General features: G+C 46.0%; 1 protein-coding gene across 2 annotated transcripts in view; it reads right to left on the bottom strand.

The window, feature by feature from the left end:
* ST8SIA2 (ST8 alpha-N-acetyl-neuraminide alpha-2,8-sialyltransferase 2) overlaps nt 1–21,183 on the bottom strand; it is a 77,804-nt gene that overhangs the window by 11,802 nt on the left and 44,819 nt on the right. For both annotated transcript variants that reach the window (XM_054531907.2, XM_002825854.5), the window contains 2 exons: nt 20,837–21,094; nt 14,521–14,814 (listed from right to left, as the gene is read on the bottom strand). In XM_054531907.2, coding sequence (XP_054387882.1) covers nt 14,521–14,814; nt 20,837–21,094 — 552 coding nt within the window. The remainder of the gene's footprint in view (nt 1–14,520; nt 14,815–20,836; nt 21,095–21,183) is intronic.

The following is a 21,183-nucleotide window of genomic DNA, read 5'->3' as shown; positions in this document are numbered from 1 at the left end:
CTTTCCCCCAAACTCATATGTTGATGTTTTAACCTCCATTACCTTGGAATGTGACTGTATTTGGAGGGAGGGTATTCACAGAAGTAATCAAGTTAAAATTAGGTCACTAGGGTGGGTCTTAATCCAATATGACTGATGTCCTTGCAAAGAGGGGGATATTTGGAAACAGGCATACAGGTAGAAGGCCATGGCAACAAGAAGATGGTGATCTGCAAGCCAAGGTGAGAGGCCTGGTGCAGATCCTTCCCTCACAGCCCTCAGATGGGACCAACCACGCTGACCTCTGAGTTTTGAACTTCCAGCCTCCAGAAATGCGAGATAATACATTCTGTTGGTTAAGCCACCCAGTCTGTGACACATTGTTATGGTAGCCCTGATTAGCGAGCTAATCTGCCAACTCTGTATGACAGGGATTTCCTCTCCACCATCCCAGTAATGGGGGGTTCGCTGCTGCCTGAACATCTCCAAAGATGCTGAATTCACCACCTCCTAAGAGGCAGCCAAGCCCATTTCAGATGATCTTATTTGTTGGAATATTCTTCCCAATGGCTGGATGGAATCTGGCTTCCTCCCCCAACCCTAGTTCTACACCTGGAGCCTCACAGACCAAATCTATGAGCCACTGGAGGGCAGGAGCCTTGTTCTATTGACTTTTTTTATTCCCCCAGCACAGGCCTGGAGCCTATTGGTGCCTAATGAGTATTTGCTGAGTAAATAAAACTCTCTTGTTCCTTGGAGCCTTCTCTCTCAAAACCTCTCAGCTTCCAAATTTCTCAGCTTCCAAATTTCTCTGCCACTGTGGTCCCTCTCTGGCCTGGCACCTAAAGAAAAATGTGATTCTCTAAGTGGGATCCGGCCAGGCAGAGAAAAGCAAGGCCATCACCAACCTCCCTGGCTCTCAGAGATGCTATCCATTCATTGCTGCGACCCAAGACCATGTTATCCTTTTGAGCAACCACACACCCGCTGACGGTTGGTGCTGTTCATCTCTCTATACTTGTACACATGTTTTGAACCTAAGTACAGAATCTTGCACTTGTCCATGTCAAATTTTTTCCTCTTTGATTGATTTGGTTCTAATTCTGAGACCCCAAATATGGAGAATCCCCCAAAAGTCACATCACCAGTGAATGTGCTAAGCAGACCACTGATGCTGTCATTTAAGTTATTGGTAAAAATGGGGACAGAGACCAAGCCCCGCGGCTGGTTCAGAGAGGTCTCTCTGTGGTTCACATTGATCTAATTAGCATCCTTTGGGTGTCAATGGTCAGCAGATAGTGGTTAAACTATCCGTCAAGGATACAAGGACGCCACATTGGAGATAGTGGAGATCACTGACGCCTATATATGTGGATTTGAATCCCAGCTTCCTTCCTCTCATCTGCAATTTACAGAAGGGCAGGCCTTCTGCTTGGGTTTCAGAAACATGCTCCCCTTTCCCTGCTCACTGCCTCAGATAGGCAGAAATTTCATAAGTACACGGTGGGGGCAGAGACTCAGATGTGTTGAATGAGAGAATCTCAGTGTGGGAAGGGAGGCCATCTAACCCAGCTGTTATGGGTTGAATTTCCCCTTTCCCCCAAACTCATATGTTGATGTTCTGTAAATTCCAGTTGGGCAATTTACTTTGCATTTCTGAGCCTTAGTTTCCTTATGAGTAGAAAGGAGAGGAAAACAATATCTATCTTATCAGGTTGTTCTGAGAAGTTAACATTTCTTCCCTTCGATTCCCTAAGCTGTCCGTCAAGTTCAAGTTGCTCATGAAATGCTTTGTCAAGGTAGCTGACTTATGTCCACGTGTGAAATGACTATACTGATCCCTGGTCTACCTGTCTGCTGCCTGCCTCACAAAGGAACATCAGAACAGTGTGCCAGGTATCTTCCAGTTTTACTTCTCCATCTTTAAGCATTCATCAGCCATGGGATTGTTAACCTATTTGAAACTCTGGCTTGGTGTTGACATTAAGCTCACCGTTGTCCATCCTTTCCTCATGTTTAGAAAATTGGGACAGAGATTGCCTGTCCCTGATTCCCTTTTCTAATTCTGCATGATTTGGAGAAGATCGTGGCCTGCTGCTCAGTGGTCTGACTGCAAGTTTGCCCCTGGGAGGTTCATTGGTTTTGACTTTGTGGATAGCAGTGGTTCTCAAACCTATGCTGTGCATCCAAATTACTTAGAGCACTGTTGAAACACAGATTGTCGGGCCCCACTCCTAGAGTTTCTGATTCACCAGGTCTGGGGTGAGCCTGAGAATCTGCATCTCTAACAAGTTCCCAGTGATGCTGATGCTGCTGGTCTGGGGACCATGAATGTTAAGAACCACTGCTTTAGAGCAGTAAAGTGGGACTGTCAGTAAAGAACCCAAAGTCCCCGTTCCCCTATCCGAGTGAAAGACGCATCTTTGCTGAAAAGACAGATATAGGAGTTGAGGAGTTCATAATACGTTTGCCCTTCGTAGCCCCTATGCCATCTGCTCCTAACCCTTTGGTTCTTACTTGAAATATAAAAAGACTTTTCTGTTTTTCTTAATATTTTCATAAACTCAAACCCATCCTGGCTTTGGCCTTCCTGACATGATTCTCCAGGGTGCCATCACTATTTCCTAGTTATGTGTAATAGGGGCAAATGGATGGTGATCAGGAGCAGGGAGGAGACCTGGATCTGTCCCTAGCCAGCCGTGGGACCTTGTGCAAGTTACTCCTTGAGGCTCAGTTTTCCTATCTTTAAAATGGGGATAACGGCAGTAGTCCTCTCATGACATGAGATAATGCTTAGCATGGCGTGCGGCATGTAAGCGTTCACTATGGTAGTATGTGCCCCTCAGCTGTTTTCCTACATGTCCTGTCGCAAGCCACCGAGAGCGGCATGCGGAACATGTGACTGCATTTCTGAGCCTTTCTGAGTCACCACCCAAGGATGTCTGCTTTCCTTCTGAAAAATGCCTTTGTTGTGAAGGGGCAGCCAAGCAAATTGAGAAGAGCAAAACCAAAGGCACATTCAAGGGCAAGTGGCATGGACAGCCTCAACTGGGATTTCAGCACGACTGTGTCATACCCGGGTGCTGGCTGGTGTTTGATGGGATGCTGAGGAGCTCTGACCTTTCAGCTTGTTCTCCCTGATAAGGTGCTGCCCCAGGCTCTGAACAACTGCAGTGTGCACGTGTAGCCTTGATGCGTTGCTACCTGCTGTGGTCTTCTAACACCTCCAGTGTGGCAGCTCCTGGCCCACTCAGCTCATTGCCATCCCTGTCCCTAGCCTAGTACTAAATGAGCGCAAATTTCTGCTGCACCTGGGGTACCACATTAGAGCGAGAGAATGCAGTTCAGTTCCTTGTTGTGCCATTTAGATGCTGGGTGGCCTCATACAAATGACCTAACTTGTCCGAGCATTAAGTTCCTCTTTTGCAAAATGAAGGTAACAAAATGAAGGTAACAAGTTAACGTTTGTCCCCTTCAATTCCCTAAACTGTCCGTCAAGTCTAAGTTGCCCATGAAATGCTTTGTCAAGGTAGCTGACTTACGTCCAGATGTGAAATGACTATACTGACCTCGGTCACTGCCCTAAAAGTGAATTCTCATTTGAAATTCCCGCCAGCAAAGCAGAAGGGTTCCTATTTCTTCACATCCTCACCAACACTTGTTATTTTCTGTGTGTGTGTATGTGTGTTTACTAATAGCCATGCTAGAGGGTATGAAGTGATATCTCATTGATGTGGTTTGGATCTGTGTCCCCACCAATTCTCATGTCAAATTTTGTAACCCTTAATATTGGAGGTGGGACCTGCTGGGAGGTGATTAGATCATCAGAGACAGTTTCTTGTGAATGGGTTAGCACCATCCAGTGGATACTGTCCTCATGATAATGAGTGAGTTCTCATAAGATCCGGTTGTTTAAAAGTGTGCAGCACCTCCCTCTCTCTCTTGCTCCTGCCACATGAGACGCCTCACTCTCCCTTTGCCTTCTGTCAGAACTGGAAGCTTCCTAAGGTCTCCCCAGAAGCCAAAGCCACTATGATTCCTGGAGAGCCTGCAGAACTGTGAGCCAATTAAACCTCTTTTCTTTATAAATTACCCAGTCTCAGCTATTTCTTTTTAGCAGTGTGAAAACAGACTAATACATTCATGTATTTAATTTGTATTTCCCTCATGATCAGCGGAGCATCTTGTCATGTACTTATTGGCCATTTGCATATTTTCTTTGGAGAAATGTCTATTCCAAGTCTTTTGCCCATTTTCGAATAGAGTTATTTGGGTTTTTTGTTGTTGAGCTGTAAGAGTTCTTCACATATCCTGGATGTTAATCACTTATCACGTATAGTATTTGTAAATCTTTTCTCTAATTATATGAGTTGTCTTGATAGATTGTCCTTTGACGCACAAATGTTTCACATTTCTAGGTAGTCCAATTTATCTATTTTTTTCTTTCATTGCCTGTACTTTTGGTGTCATACTTAAAAGACCATTGCCAAACACAAGGTGATGAAAAACTTCTCCTAAGTTTTCTTCTAAGAGTGAATTTCTTCTAAGTGAAATGTACAATTAACAATGCTTAAAATGCAGACAACCTACAGAATGGGAGAAAATATTCACAAACTATGCATCCGACAAAGGTCTAATATCCAGAATCTATAGGGAACTTAAACAACTCAACAAGCAAAAGACAACCCCATTAAAAAATCGGCAAAAGGTAGGTTAAGAGCCAAGATGGCCGAATAGGAACAGCTCTGGTCTACAGCTCCCAGCGTGAGCGAGGCAGAAGATGGGTGATTTCTGCATTTCCTTCTGAGGTACCGGGTTCATCTCACTAGGGAGTGCCAGACAGTGGGTGCAGGACGGTGGGTGCAGCGCACCGTGCACGAGCTGAAGCAGGGTGAGGCATTGCCTCACTCGGGAAGCACAAGGGGTCAGGGAGTTCCCTTTCCTAGTCAAAGAAAGGGGTGACAGACGGCACCTGGAAAATCGGGCCACTCTCACCCTAATACTGCGCTTTTCTGATGGGCTTAAAAAACGGTGCACCAGGAGATTATATCCCACACCTGGCTCAGAGGGTCCTACGCCCACAGAGTGTCGCTGATTGCTAGCACAGCAGTCTGAGAAGCAGTCTGAGATCAAAAACTGCAAGGCGGCAGCGAGGCTGGGGGAGAGCCGCCCACCATTGCCCAGGCTTGCTTAGGTAAACAAAGCAGGTGGGAAGCTCCAAATGGGTGGAGCCCACCACAGCTCAAGGAGGCCTGCCTGCCTCTGTAGGCTCCACCTCTGGGGGCAGGGCACAGACAAACAAAAAGACAGCAGTAACCTCTGCAGACTTAAATGTCCCTGTCTGACAGCTTTGAAGAGAGCAGTGGTTCTCCCAGCACACAGCTGGAGATCTGAGAACGGGCAGACTGCCTCCTCAAGTGGGTGCCTGACCCCTGACCCCTGAGCAGCCTAACTGGGAGGCACCCCCCAGTAGGGGCAGACTGACACCTCACACGGCCAGGTACTCCTCTGAGACAAAACTTCCAGAGGAACGATCAGACAGCAGCATTCGCGGTTCATGAAAATCCGCTGTTCTGCAGCCACCACTGCTGGTACCCAGGCAAACAGGGTCTGGAGTGGACCTCTAGCAAACTCCAACAGACCTGCAGCTGAGGGTCCTGTCTGTTAGAAGGAAAACTAACAAACAGAAAGGACATCCACACCAAAAACCCATCTGTACATCACCATCATCAAAGACCAAAAGTAGATAAAACCACAAAGATGGGGAAAAAACAGAGCAGAAAAACTGGAAACTCTAAAAAGCAGAGTACCTCTCCTCCTCCAAAGGAACGCAGCTCCTCACCAGCAATGGAACAAAGCTGGATGAGAATGACTTTGACGAGTTGAGAGAAGAAGGCTTCAGACGATCAAACTACTCTGAGCTACAGGAGGAAATTCAAACCAAAGGCAAAGAAGTTGAAAACTTTGAAAAAAATTTAGACGAATGTATAACTAGAATAACCAATACAGAGAAGTGCTTAAAGGAGCTGATGGAGCTGAAAGCCAAGGCTTGAGAACTATGTGAAGAATGAAGAAGCCTCAGGAGCCGATGCAATCAACTGGAAGAAAGGGTATCAGTGATGGAAGATGAAATGAACGAAATGAAGTGAGAAGGGAAATTTAGAGAAAAAAGAATAAAAAGAAATGAACAAAGCCTCCAAGAAATATGGGACTATGTGAAAAGACCAAATCTATGTCTGATTGGTGTACCTGAAAGTGACGGGGAGAATGGAACCAAGTTGGAAAACACTCTGCAGGATATTATCCAGGAGAACTTCCCCAATCTAGCAAGGCAGGCCAACATTCAGATTCAGGAAATACAGAGAATGCCACAAAGATACTCCTCGAGAAGAGCAACTCCAAGACACATAATTGTCAGATTCACCAAAGTTGAAATGAAGGAAAAAATGTTAAGGGCAGCCAGAGAGAAAGGTCGGGTTACCCACAAAGGGAAGCCCATCAGCCTAACAGCGGATCTCTAGGCAGAAACTCTACAAGCCAGAAGAGAGTGGGGGCCAATATTCAACATTCTTAAAGAAAAGAATTTTCAACCCAGAATTTCATATCCAGCCAAATTAAGCTTCATAAGTGAAGGAGAAATAAAATCCTTTACAGACAAGCAAATGCTGAGAGATTTTGTCACCACCAGGCCTGCCCTAAAAGAGCTCCTGAAGGAAGCACTAAACATGGAAAGGAACAACCGGTACCAGCCACTGCAAAATCATGCCAAATTGTAAAGACCATCAAGGCTGGGAAGAAACTGCATCAACTAACGAGCAAAATAACCAGCTAACATCATAATGACAGGATCAAATTCACACATAACAACATTATCTTTAAATGTAAATGGACTAAATGCTCCAATTAAAAGACACAGACTGGCAAATTGGATAAAGAGTCAAGACCCATCAGTGTGCTGTATTCAGGAAACCCATCTCATGTGCAGAGACACACATAGGCTCAAAATAAAAGGATGGAGGAAGATCTACCAAGCAAATGGAAAACAAAAAAAGGCAGGAGTTGCAATCCTAGTCTCTGATAAAACAGACTTTAAACCAACAAAGATCAAAAGAGACAAAGAAGGCCATTACATAATGGTAAAGGGATCAATTCAACAAGAAGAGCTAACTATCCTAAATATATATGCACCCAATACGGGAGCACTCAGATTCATAAAGCAAGTCCTGAGTGACCTACAAAGAGACTTAGACTCCCACACAATAATAATGGGAGACTTTAACACCCCACTGTCAACATTAGACAGATCAACGAGACAGAAAGTTAACAAGGATACCCAGGAATTGAACTCAGCTCTGCACCAAGTGGATCTAATAGACATCTACAGAACTCTCCGCCCCAAATCAACAGAATATACATTTTTTTCAGCACCACACCACGCCTATTCCAAAATTGACCACATAGTTGGAAGTAAAGCTCTCCTCAGCAAATGTAAAAGATCAGACATTATAACAAACTGTCTCTCAGACCACTGTGCAATTAAACTAGAACTCGGGATTAAGAAACTCACTCAAAACCACTCAACTACATGGAAACTGAACAACCTGCTCCTGAATGACTACTGGGTACATAACGAAATGAAGGCAGAAATAAAGATGTTCTTTGAAACCAACGAGAACAAAGACACAACATACCAGAATCTCTGGAACACATTCAAAGCAGTGTGTAGAGGGAAATTTATAGCACTAAATGCCCACAAGAGAAAGCAGGAAGGATCCAAAATTGACACCCTAACATCACAATTAAAAGAACTAGAAAAGCAAGAGCAAACACATTCAAAGCTAGCAGAAGGCAAGAAATAACTAAAATCAGAGCAGAACTGAAGGAAATAGAGACACAAAAAACCCTTCAAAAAATTAATGAATCCAGGAGCTGGTTTTTTGAAAGGATCAACAAAATTGATAGACCGCTAGCAAGACTAATAAAGAAGAAAAGAGAGAAGAATCAAATAGATGCAATAAAAAATGATAAAGGGGATATCACCACCGATCCCACAGAAATACAAACTACCATCAGAGAATACTACAAACACCTCTATGCAAATAAACTAGAAAATCTAGAAGAAATGAATAAATTCCTCGACACATACACCCTCCCAAGACTAAACCAGGAAGAAGTTGAATCTCTGAATAGACCAATAACAGGCTCTGAAATTGTGGCAATAATCATTAGCTTACCAATTAAAAAGAGTCCAGGACCAGATGGATTCACAGCCGAATTCTACCAGAGGTACAAGGAGGAACTGGTACCATTCCTTCTGAAACTATTCCAATCAATAGAAAAAGAGGGAATCCTCCCTAACTCATTTTATGAGGCCAGCATCATCCTGATACAAAAGCCGGGCAGAGACACAACCAAAAAAGAGAATTTTAGACCAATATCCTTGATGAACATTGATGCAAAAATCCTCAATAAAATGCTGGCAAACTGAATCCAGCAGCACATCAAAAAGCTTATCCACCACGATCAAGTGGGCTTCATCCTGGGATGCAAGGCTGGTTCAATATATGCAAATCAATAAATGTAATCCAGCATATAAACAGAACCAAAGACAAAAACCACATGATTATCTCAATAGATGCAGAAAAGGCCTTTGACAAAATTCAACAACCCTTCAGGCTAAAAACTCTCAATAAATTAGGTATTGAGGGGACGTATCTCAAAATAATAAGAGCTATCTGTGACAAACCCACAGCCAATATCATACTGAATGGGCAAAAACTGGAAGCATTCCCTTTGAAAACTGGCACAAGACAGGGATGCCCTCTCTCACCACTCCTATTCAACATAGTGTTGGAAGTTCTGGCCAGGGCAATTAGGCAGAAGGAAATAAAGGGTATTCACTTAGGAAAAGAAGAAGTCAAATTGTCCCTGTTTGCAGATGACATGATTGTATATCTAGAAAACCCATTGTCTCTGCCCAAAATCTCCTTAAGCTGATAAGCAACTTCAGCGAAGTCTCAGGATACAAAATCAATGTACAAAAATCACAAGCATTCTTATACACCAATAACAGACAAACAGACAGCCAAATCATGAGTGAACTCCCATTCACAATTGCTTCAAAGAGAATAAAATACCTAGGAATCCAACTTACAAGGGACGTGAAGGACCTCTTCAAGGAGAACTACAAACCACCGCTCAGTGAAATAAAAGCTACCAATGACTTTCTTCACAGAATTGGAAAAAACTACTTTAAAGTTCAGATGGCACCAAAAAAGAGCCTGCATTGCCAAGTCAATCCTAAGCCAAAAGAACAAAGCTGGAGGCATCACGCTACCTGACTTCAAACTATACTACAAGGCTACAGCAACCAAAACAGCATGGTACTGGTACCAAAACAGAGATATAGATCAATGGAACAGAACAGAGCCCTCAGAAGTAACGCCGCATATCTGCAACTATCTGATCTTTGACAAACCTGAGAAAAACAAGCAATGGGGAAAGGATTCCCTATTTAATAAATGGTGCTGGGAAAACTGGCTAGCCATATGTAGAAAGCTGAAACTGGATCCCTTCCTTACACCTTATACAAAAATTAATTCAAGATGGATTAAAGACTTAAACGTTAGACCTAAAACCATAAAAACCCTAGAAGAAAACCTAGGCATTACCATTCAGGACATAGGCATGGGCAAGGACTTCATGTCTAAAACACCAAAAGCAATGGCAACAAAAGCCAAAATTGACAAATGGGATCTAATTAAACTAAAGAGCTTCTGCACAGCAAAAGAAACTACCATCAGAGTGAACAGGCAACATACAAAATGGGAGAAAATTTTTGCAACCTACTCTTCTGACAAAGGGCTAATATCCAGAATCTACAGTAAACTCAAACAAATTTACAAGAAAAAAAAAAAAACCCCATCAAAAAGTGGGCAAAGGACATGAACAGACACTTCTCAAAAGAAGACATTTATGCAGCCAAAAAACACATGAAAAAATGCTCACCATCACTGGCCATCAGAGAAATGCATATCAAAACCACAATGAGATACCATCTCACACCAGTTAGAATGGCGATCATTAAAAAGTCAGGAAATAACAGGTGCTGGTGAGGATGTGGAGAAATAGGAACACTTTTACACTGTTGGTGGGACTGTAACCGTCCCCAATGATCTAATAACTAGAGGCCATAATCCTAAGTGAATTAACACAGGAATAGAAAACCAAATGCCACATGTTCTCACTTATAAGTGAGAACTAAACATTGGGTATTCATGGACATAAAGATGGCAACAGTAGACAGTGGAGAAGAAGGGAATGGGGAAAGGGTTGAAAAACTGTTGGGTACTGAGCTTACTACCTGGGTGGTGGGATCATTTGTATCACAAACCTCAGCATCATGCAATATACCCAGGTAACAAACTTGCAGAGGTACCCCCTGAATCTAAAATAAAAGTTGAAAAAGAAAAAAAAACATTAAAATGGTAAATTTTATATTATGTATATTTTATCACAATAAAAGTTTATTCACACCCCTCCACAAACCCTATAAACAGGGGATTTACTGGACAACACATCTTAACATAAGGAAACAAGATTATTTTGCAAACTGCAGTCCATTATTGGGACTTCAAGGTGAAGAACTCATAAGTGACTGGTTTAACTTAGTCCACTGCTCTGACTGCTACAGAGTCCTGTCTTAAATTCAGCCTATTGCACTTTCCTCCTTGTGGCTCCAGCCCCTGGAACTCTTGAGTCCATTGGACAAGTCTTAGGTCTTTCCCGCATTGTACCTCTCCAAGTGGCAGGTGGCAGCTGCCACAATCACAGTAGGCATGATTGATTGATTACATGTGTCCTCTGCGGGGCTCTGGGGGAAGGCAGGTGATACAACCAAGCCAGTCACGGAGCTAGGGTCTGGACCCTTTGGAGGTGTCGTTACTGCCAAAGCCCACGGTTTTGATGCTAGGCCACAGTGCCTCTTGGCCGGATTCCTCCTCAGCCTTCCTCTCTACAATCCCTTGGTCTTTTCTTGTGTGACTTTGTACTGCATCCCTCCCCAGCCCATTCCTCCACTTGCAGTGAACACCAGGTAAGGTCCCACCAAGGCAAGGGCTAATGACACATGCTCCCTACCTTTTCACTGGTGTCCTATTAGACCTAGCACCCTACAAGGTCCAATGGCCCCCACGGAGGGAGAGGATCTTTGGCAGAAATCCATTCTTCTCCCCCTGCTAAAAGCAGAGGCTAACCTCCTGCAGTATTTCCTCTTGGGAGGTCCTGCAACTGAAGATGTTGCAGTCTCAGGATGAACAGCCTGTTTGTTTAAAGGGCTTATTACTGGTGCTTAATGCTATTTTGACAGATGAAAGTGAGTCAATTATAGCTGGAAATAGCTCTGGCTGCATCAGTTTCTTCCAGGTGGTTGCCCATTCCCCATTCAAGGGACTTTTTCTCTCCTTAACAAAGGGCAGTGTTTCTCCTCTTATCCCCAAGGACTCCAGAACCATCTCAAGAGTTTCCTCCTTCTAGGAAGGAATAATATTTAATATTTAAACAGTCCATGAGATGAGGGTTGCCACTGCAGACCTACTCTGACAGGGATGAAGTGAAAACATGGTCCTGACAGGCCAACCTCCAGGATAAAGTATGTAGCCCCATTGAGCCCCGTGTCCATATGGGGATCATTCTGGCTCCATCAGACACACATGTGGCTGTTCCTTATCGAATGTCTCTCTAGGGCTTTCTGGGGGCAATGGGTTTTCCCTGCTGATACCCATCGTAATGAGGCCAGTGTTGGTCACAGGCTTGGGTGACCACAGTCACCTTCATGAGGACAAGAATCCTTTGTGGGTGGCTCAGAAGGCTTTCCAGGCTCACACTGAGTTATGCTAAGTCCCCAGTGAGGAGCATCCTGATGCCCCTCAGTCAGTGGGGAGTCTGTACACTGGGCTCTCTCACATACCTGGTAATCTGCCATGTGGTTGGATGGGCAGTTGGGTATAGGGCCTGACCCCAAGCTGGGAGGTTGGGAGTATGGTAGGATATACATTTATAACAGGCATCTCTCACTGCATATGCTCAAGAAAGAACTCCCTTCCACAATGTTCCACAATGCCCCCAAACATGAACGGGCTTCTCTAAGCTCTTCTATCACAGACTATGGCACTGCCATATTGAGCTTGTTTGCTTGGTCTTGTTTGCTCAAACTCTAATTCTAAGAGTCATCTTGGATTTTTCTCTTTCTCTCCTCCCATTATGGTGCTTAAATAGAATCCACCAGCAAATCCTGCTGCCTTTACCTCAAAATTTTATAGCAAATCTGACCAACTCTTAGATATCCCATGCCATAATCCTAGTCTAAGCCATAATTATTTCCTGCCAGAGCTATTGCAGCAGCTTCCCAACAAATATTCCAGCTTTCATTCTTGCTGGAGGGATCTTTTAAAGACACAACTCAGATCTTCTCCCTCAACTCCTTCGCTGCCCCTCAAACCTAGAATCAAACCCAAACTCTTTACTGTGCCCACAAACATATGTGCATTCTAGTCCCTGCCTCTCTCACCGACATCATCTCCTTCCTCTTTCTCCTTGCTCACTCTGTTTCAACCACATTTGTCTCTTGGTTGAACCTTGAACACACCCTCCCACCTCAAGGCCTTTGAACTTAAGGTTCCCTCCACCTGGAAGGTTCCTACCCCAGATCTGCACATGGCTGGTGCTGTTTCGTCACTTGAGACTTAGCTCAAACCAACTTCTTTCCAGAGAAGAGTTTCCTGATAGCAATATTTAAAAGTATCTTATTTATTTGTTTCCCTGTAATTTATCTTTCCCTATAAGAAAACTTAATTGTTAATGAGATCTGAGATCTTTATTTTATTCACTACTGTATCTTAGTGTCTAGAACAGAGCCTGACACATAGTAAGCACTCAATAAATATATGCGGAATGAATGTGTGTAAGTTTTAAAACATATCCACAAATTGGCACTTTCCCAATGAGAGGCAGGGTCTATGTCTACTCCCCTTGATTCTAAGCTAATTTAATGACTAGATGGCTAGTAGATGATAATAGAAGTGACACTATGTAGTCTTAAAATGTGATGCAGCTTCTGCCATGGTCTCTGGGCCACTTGCACTAGAGCCTGGGCCACCATGTACATGTCTGACCACTCTAAGGCTACCATGCTGTGAGGAAGCCCAATCTAGCCCATACAGAGAGATCATTCGGAGAAACCCTAATATAACATAGAGAGAGATGCATGGTCAATCCAAGCTGCTTCAGCCCCCCACTGTTTTACTTCCAGCCAGTCTGACTGCACCTGACCTAAGAACCATCCAGGTGAGCCCTTCTCAGATTCTTAGCCAACAGAAATTGTAAACAATATAAAATGGATGTTGTTCTTTTTTTAAGCTACTAAGTTATGAGATGATTTTTACTGCAATAGATAACTGGAAGAGAGTGAATGAATGATTAATATTAAACTATTTTTCTTGTGGTTGCTATCATGGGCACTAGTAAATTCCTAGCCAATTTACTGATCCAAGTGCCAGGGAGATCTATGCCAGGTCACATGAATGGCAGGAAACAAGGAGGAGATTGGGAACTACTACTTGTTTGGCTGGGGTTGTTTAAGAATGCCATCCAGGTTGACATGGACTTCTTGATAGGAATAGTTCAGACCCTCCTCAACATTTCCTGTTTGTTTTCCTTAATTCTTGGAATCTCTTTCCTGGAATTAGAGATCCAGGCCTAACCAGGAAAATCCTTACCTAATTAGTTACATCAAAACTCTTCTTAAAGAGAGTGGATTCCATTGCTTTCACTCTCCCTATCTCTTTCATATTGCCTAGGTAGAGTTCCCCTCCATCTTAGAGAGAAGACCTTGTGGACAAAAACATATCCTAAGAGATGCTCCTTTGAAGATCTCAGCCCAATCAATAAGATGTGCTCTGCAGAGTTAAAGAATATTGCACTGAGACATAAAGATGGCGATGATTGATGATAACATTAAGTGTTTCTACCAAAATGTTACTAGGCATTTCACATACATTATCTCATTTAGTCTTCACATCCTCCAATGTTACCATTCCCACTCATATTTCACTGAAGAGGCAACTAAAGCTTAAAGAGATTAAGGTGAATTACTTGAAGTCAAGTGCATCTGATCCTGATTTTTTTGAAAATCACACACCTGGGATGGTATGTGACTTGCCAGCCGCCATCTCTCCTCCCGTGTTAATGGCATCTGTTCCCACTGAGCCTCAAGACAGCCCCACCCCCCAGGATCATTCTCAACTCAGCTCTCTAGGCAGGCACTACCCATTGGTCAAAATTGGCATGCCAGATGAAACCCACTTGCCAAAACCCCTCATCTCTCAAGGAATGGAGGCTCAGAAAGGCCAGGTGACTTGCTGAGGCCATCCAGCAAGTGAGTGGTGGAGCTGGGATGGAAATGCACCTGGGAAAGGGATACTGCCTACCAAGAATCTCCCACACTTAGTGATGGTCCTATTGGCCTGTAGGGAGGCCGCTCACCCGCGAACGGCGTGCAGCAGGCGCAGCGAGGGGTATGCAGTGCGCACGTTGACATGGTGCTTCAGGATAAGCTCGTTGACCCACTCAACACGCTCCTTGCCGCCCCGGGCCATGAAGGCTGGGATCCACAGGATGCTGCCATTGAGGCTGTGCAGCCGCTGCAGCAGCTTCTCCCGCCACGTGGCGTTGACCAAGTCCTCAAAGGCCCGCTGGATGACCGAGGGGTTCATGGTTACCAGGTCTGTCTTGAGCCCCACATCCCGGGCGTACTCCTGTACAGGGGCCAGGTTGCACCTGCCGGTGAAAAAGGCAACATGATCCTTTTGGGAAAGCTGAGACCCCTTCTTCTATTTAACTTGATCCCATCCTTTGCCTCTCCTTGCTTCTTTCTCATCCCCAAACAAAGACCCAGGGCATCTCTCCATACTCACAGGCCCCTCCCATCATCCTTTCTCCTCCTTTTTCTGCCACAAACGTTTACTGAGCTCATTTCATTTACCTAAAACTTTGCTAGACCCTGTGGATGTAAATGCCTGTCTTCTGGAGTTCAGGATCTAGGAGAGGAGGAAAGAAGCAAGTAAGCCAGTCCTCAGCCCACAAGATGATGATGCTTTTGCCAAGAGTGACCTGGCCCATTAGGTGACAGCGTGAGGGATCTGAAGGCAGACTCCCAGGGTCTAAACTCATTTTGACACTTTCTACCTGTGTGATTCCAGGAAACTTGCTCAACCTCCCCGTGCTTCCTGAGACCTTCCATTACTTCAGATGTGATAGAGATCACAACAACAGCATCCCTCCCAAGGATTAAAAGAATTGCCACATGCCCAGTACTTAGAACACTACTGGATATAATAAGAGCTTGATAAATGCTAACTGTTGTCATCATTCTTATGGGAAGGAGGAGTGTCAGGTGGACTTCCCTGAGGTGGTGACCACTAAGCAGAAGTCTATTAGTGGACAAGGTACATGAAAAGAGTGCTTCTCCAGTTTGCCAAGTCAGAAGAATCACCCCAGGCACTCGTTAAAAATACAGATTCCCTGGTTCCTCACCTGGAGATTCTGATTCAGCAGGTGAGCCTAAGCATTGATACCTATTTTTCACGAGCTCTTCCTCTTCAGGTAGTGTTATAGCCAAGCAGTTTAGGAATACCATGCTATAGCACTGTAGGCACAAGAAAGGCATCGAAGGGCAGAGAGGTGGCAAACAGCATGGGTGTTTAGGGAAAGGCAAGTGATTTGGTCTGACTGGAGCATATTGTGTGGAGGAGATGGGCTTGGGGAGGCAAGCAGAGTGAGATATCAAAGGACCTGTGTGCCAGGGACTTGGTTCTGAGGGCAGTAGGGAGCCACTGAGGGTTCTGGAGCAGGAGAGTGACACGGACGGTTTAGAATTTTTGGCCACAATTAGAAAGCAATGAGATGAAGTTCCAGTATGGATTGGAGGGGATGGAGTTGGGTACTGGAGGGCAAACTAAGAGGTCACTGCAAACTCATGCTGACAAGTCAGGCTGCCTGGGTGAGCAGCCTCTGCTATTTAACCTGACGACTTCCTTGTGGGAGACCCGGTCTGGGTGTGCACACCTGGGTTTCCTGCCTGTGCCTGGGACTGGGATGGCAGCAGACGGCACTGCAGGGGAGGTCTGGCTGCTGTCTGGAACAGAAGATTTAATGGTGGAAAAGCCCTTTGACCAGTGAAAATAAGTCTGAGAAATCCAGTTAAGAGTGTAAAAATAGAGGCTGGAGACATGAGAACAAGGGATCGCAGGTCATTATCAAATGAAGAAATCCAGGAACACACCATTTATCCTTCCTTTAAGCAAGGACTTTCCTTTTTCAACAACTGGGGAGAAAAAGTGGGTTAATCAGAAAGAAAACTAACATTTTTTTGAGCCTCTGGTGTGTGCCAGGCACTGACTGGTCCTTTAACATAGGTCAGCTCATTTTATTGTGACCTAGTTTTAATCACTCTCCTGTTACAAAGGAGGAAATGGAGGCCCAGTGTGTGAGGATCAATTTGCTCAAAGGCCCAGAGCTAGAAGGGAACCACCAGGAGTCAAGATCAGGTATATTCGACTCAAAGAGCCTGTTTGTGATTTCAGACTGAACCCCCTAAAATATCGCCTCTTCCCATCCCTGCCCTTAGGCCTTGCTATTTTTGACTGTGGCTAAACCTTGCAAGGGGATAGGATTGCTCTGGGTCAATTCACCTTCAGGAGCCCTTGCCACAGGCCTCAGAGACTGAGGTGTCACTGCAGCACATCAGCCAGTGTGGGGCTGCCCAGGTCTCAGTTACTCCTATTGCCTTGAAACCCGGCTTAGCCAGGCTTCCAAGGCCTTCCTGAGGGTCTGGGGCCAATTCTAGGCCAAGCTCCGGGTCCTGAGAGCAGGGCCAAGTGGACTCCATGCAGTTCGGATGGATTGGGATCAATCATGGGGCAGGAGGGGCTGTGAGAGAGGCAAGGAGAATGAAGGGGATGTGGCACCTGACCCTGGCGTCTCACGAGGGGTGAAGCAGGAAATATACTCCCAACTGCAATGTTGGCCTGTCTGGGATGCCACCTCCTGGAAGATGCTGTGGGTAATGGGAACAGGGGCTGTGAGCTCCTTGCAGGCAGGCCCCAGCCCTCATTCAGTATAGGACTTGGCTCACAGTAAGGGCTCCATACCTTACCTGCAGAGGCACAGGAAGAGGGAGGCAGGGATGGGCTGTGAAGTCCAAGCTTTTCCAATGACTGTGCCTCAGTGAGGATGCTGGGTTGGGGGAGCTCTGCCCTAAGTGGACTGTCTAGATGTCTTCCTTCCCCACCAGATGTGAATTGCTTCATTTAGGTGAGAAGGAGGCGTTAGGAAGGGGTTCAATCTGATCTAGGCTCTCTTTTGTCCAACAGTAGGCCAGGCCTCCCAAAGTGACTTCTGGATGGGCTTGGCTCCGGGCAGGAGAGGAGTTACTCCCTTCCAGAAACCACCACACCCACAGGTACACATTGAAGAGTACTCTGCAGGGTGAGAGAGGCAGCTTGGGCAGGCTCTGGAGGCCAACTACTCGGTCCACTGCCTGGCTCCAGCCCTCATTAGCTGTGTGGCATTTGCCTCTCTCTGCCTCAATTTCCTCACTGCAAAGCCAGGATAAAAACAGAGCACTCCATACAGAATAGTTGTGAGAATTAAATAAGTTAATAAACATGAAGTACATAGAATAGCACCTGGTACATTCTAAGTGGCCAAAAAATGGTAAGGGATAACAGTGATGATGATGTGGTTTATCCATGGAAGGGCATTTGTTCATCAGATTCTCCCTATGGAAGAAGTGCGTGTGTGTGTGTGTGTGTGTGTGTGTGTGTGTGTGCACAATGAAGTTCTGATCCCCAAACATCTGAGAACTTATACTCTGCACACACGATCTCAGATACACCCAGTGTCCTCAGCGTGGCATTGCAGGATCATGGGGCTCTCCTGGGACCAGCCCCTCATCCATTCCCAGCAGCAATTTGTGCAGCTGATGCTTGCTTGAGCAGTGCCCTGCCGGATCCATGCATCTGCCTTCTTGCTTCCACACCTCTCTTCATGCTGTTTCCTCCTCCTCACCACTTTCACTGGTCAAAGGCAAGCCACGCTCCAATGCCGCTTCTGCCGGAAGCCTGCCTTGAGCTCCCTAGGAGGTACTAGGTTTTGCAAGATCGTTGCATTTTGCGTGCCATGTGTCCCACCAGGACTTACAAGCTTGTGTTCCCCACACAGAGTTTTCTGAGAGGGGGTGAGGTCTTGCGTGTCTTTGTGTTTCTCCCACAGAGGAGGTAGGGTGAATGGATTGAAGACTTGGATTGGCAGAGACAGAAACCTCTATCAGGAGCTTCACAGCGTCTGCCATTCTAGCAAAGCCACATGGAGGCCCTCCTCTGGCCTGGCACAGCCTTGTACTGGAGGCCCAGAGATGGACACAGCCACTCTGCTCTGGAGGAGCTCACCACCTGGGGTTGAGGTGGGTGGAGTGGAGACAGAGTCCACGGGGAATTAACACTTAGTGTCCCTGTTGTGTGGGAGACACCATGCCAGGCGTATTCACATATGCCGTCTCATTTAATGCTTGCAACACCATGCTCTCTTTACTGTTAGTGTGGGGCTTTGGCCTGTAGGATATTTCCAAGTGCAGGGCATGGAATAAACTCCTAGATGGGAAGAACCCAGAGGAATAGTCCCAGCGGGGTGGAGGAGCTGGTGCCACTGCTGGGTACTGTATCCCTGATGTCAAATGTAAGTCTGTACACGGTGGGGCTGCATAATCTTGTCCTAAAACACCCCTCAGGTCTACCCCAGAGACACGTGGGAGTTTCAGAGACATGGACATAGGCCTAAGGGACAAAGAACAACTGCACTTTTTGAAGTAGCTTGCTCCTTGGCATTTTTGATCCACATTTTCCAAGTATGTGTGGATGGGTGTGGACATGACTCCCAGGAGTGAGGCAGAGCATGCCCCGGCTGCGCCTCTCCACGTACAGTCACACACCAGCAGTGGTGTCCCCTGGGGTGCTTGTTAGAAATGCTGAGTTGCTGGCCTCACCCTAGACCCCAAAACTCTGCATGTCAATAGGCCCAGGTGACTCCTGTCCATGGTAAAGTCTGAGAAGCACTGGGCTAGAGCACAGACCGTATTCATAATGAAAGAACCTCACGGCCAGCCAGTCCACCCAGCCCATTTTACAGATGATAAAACTGAGGCCCAGAAAGGCAGAGAGATACACTCCAAGTCATGTGACAAATGGATAGCATGAGCCAAGGCACAGCTTTGGACTGTGCACTGCTGACTATGTGAAAGGATCCCAAGAGGAAACTGTGGCCAAAATCTGCCTCTAAAAATTCCTGGGTCAGGACTTCATGGGGTGTGTAAAGCTCACTGTGGGGACTCATGACTTGTGACAATGGAAGAGGCATGGCTTACATGTGTGGCATTAGGTCAGAAAGCCACCCTTCCCTCCCCGAGATACTGCTGAGCACTCCTGGAGAGGATCCGACCCCGTGGGAGGCCTTGGCCCCCACACACTCACCTTTAGCACCCACCCGTCACTCCTTCTCCGGCTTCCAATCAGACAGACCTGCCACTCTTCCTTCTTCCTTTCCTCTCCCCTCACCCTCCCTCCACCAGTCTTTAGACTAAAGGGCTTTGAAAAACAGGGACTGAGCTGTTGGATGTGCCAGGCCCAGACGGACCTGGCAGAGGATGACAAAACTCTGGCTGCCAGGCTGTGGTAGCATTTCAATCCCAGAGGATGCAAGAGTAAAGACACGGTTTCTTCCCATGTCCCAAGGTTTAGGGAACTCTACAATAGGGCAGCTTCCCAAAGCCCCAGGACAAGGCTGTCTTTGCCTCGAGTTGGTCCCCACAGAAATATGAGAACGTTTGCAGTTCTGCCAGGGCTGGGGAGCCGGCTGGAATGAAACTCGAGGCTCTGCATGCCCTATTTTTGACCGGGAGACAGCAAAGCCTTGTTTCCATGACTGTGGCGGGTTGGGGGTCAGGTGTCAGGGCCATGGGCAACCTTGTGTGCAAATGTCCCAGGCAACTGGAAAATGAGAGCTGATATTTTAGAGAAAATTATAGTCAGGTACAAAATTCAAGTTTCTGTGTTACTCCCGCACTTCCCAGATTTTGAGAACAGAGTAATAAAGTCACTAGTAGGGCACCCCCTCCCAAGATACTTACAAGAGTTTTGCAAACTTGAACCAACAACTGGCCAGCCCAGGAGATTTTCTTACCAACATTTTGTACCAGGCTTTACCTCAGGGGATCAGCAAAATTTTTCTATAAAGGGCCAGATAATGACATTTTTGGCTTTGCAGTGATATGATCTCTGTGTTGTGACTCTGCAGTTTCACCCGATGACTTAACCATGCAAGAGTGACTCCACTCTCCTTGTAGTGAGACAACAGCCATCAATGATATAAAAACGGGTGGCATGGCTGTGTTCCAACCAAACTTTATTTACAAAAGTAGGCTGCAGGCCAGCATCTGCCCACCTTTGCTGTGGATCAGTGATTCTCAACCTTGGCTGTAAATCAGAATGACCTGAGCTCCCTGGGTTGCCCGCACCCCTGCCACACCTCTCTTCCCCTCTCCTCCATTGATTTGATTGGTTTGAGGTACATTCTGGACATTGGAGGCGAAGCTCCCCAAGTGATTCTGATGGGCAGTCATGGTTGAGAGTAGGGGCTAACTCCGCCAAGGCCTCTTGTTTCAATCTCTTGGGACGGCTGGCAATGCTCCACTGAAACACAGCCTGCCCACCGCTCTGGCCCCAGAGTGCCTGCTGGAGCGTGTTACCTGATGACGAAGCTGTGGGCGTCAATCTCCTGCCCACAGCCGCTGTTCAGCAAGACCCCCGAGTTGCCCACGATGGCACAAGTTCCAAAGTGCTTGTTCTTCAGTGGCGAAGTCCTGGGGAGGAGCTCGTAGAGGTTCTGGGACACATTCATGGTGCTGTCTCGATCGAAGATGTAATGAATAATATCTCCAGGCTTCAGGGTTCCCTTTAGGACAGAAATGTCCTTTTCAGCATCCAAGAACTTTAAAATTTGCTTCCTGTGAAAACCAAACATGCATGAGGAAAGTCTCCAGGGTGCCAGCTGCCCTTTGCCAGCCCAGCTTTTCCTGTCCAGTGTCGCCCTGCA

This window comes from Pongo abelii, chromosome 16 (genome assembly GCF_028885655.2).
Source record: "Pongo abelii isolate AG06213 chromosome 16, NHGRI_mPonAbe1-v2.0_pri, whole genome shotgun sequence".
Classification (NCBI taxonomy): domain Eukaryota; kingdom Metazoa; phylum Chordata; class Mammalia; order Primates; family Hominidae; genus Pongo; species Pongo abelii.
The sequence above is the reverse complement of the archived record's forward strand: the minus strand, read 5'-3'. Positions and strand labels throughout refer to the sequence as shown.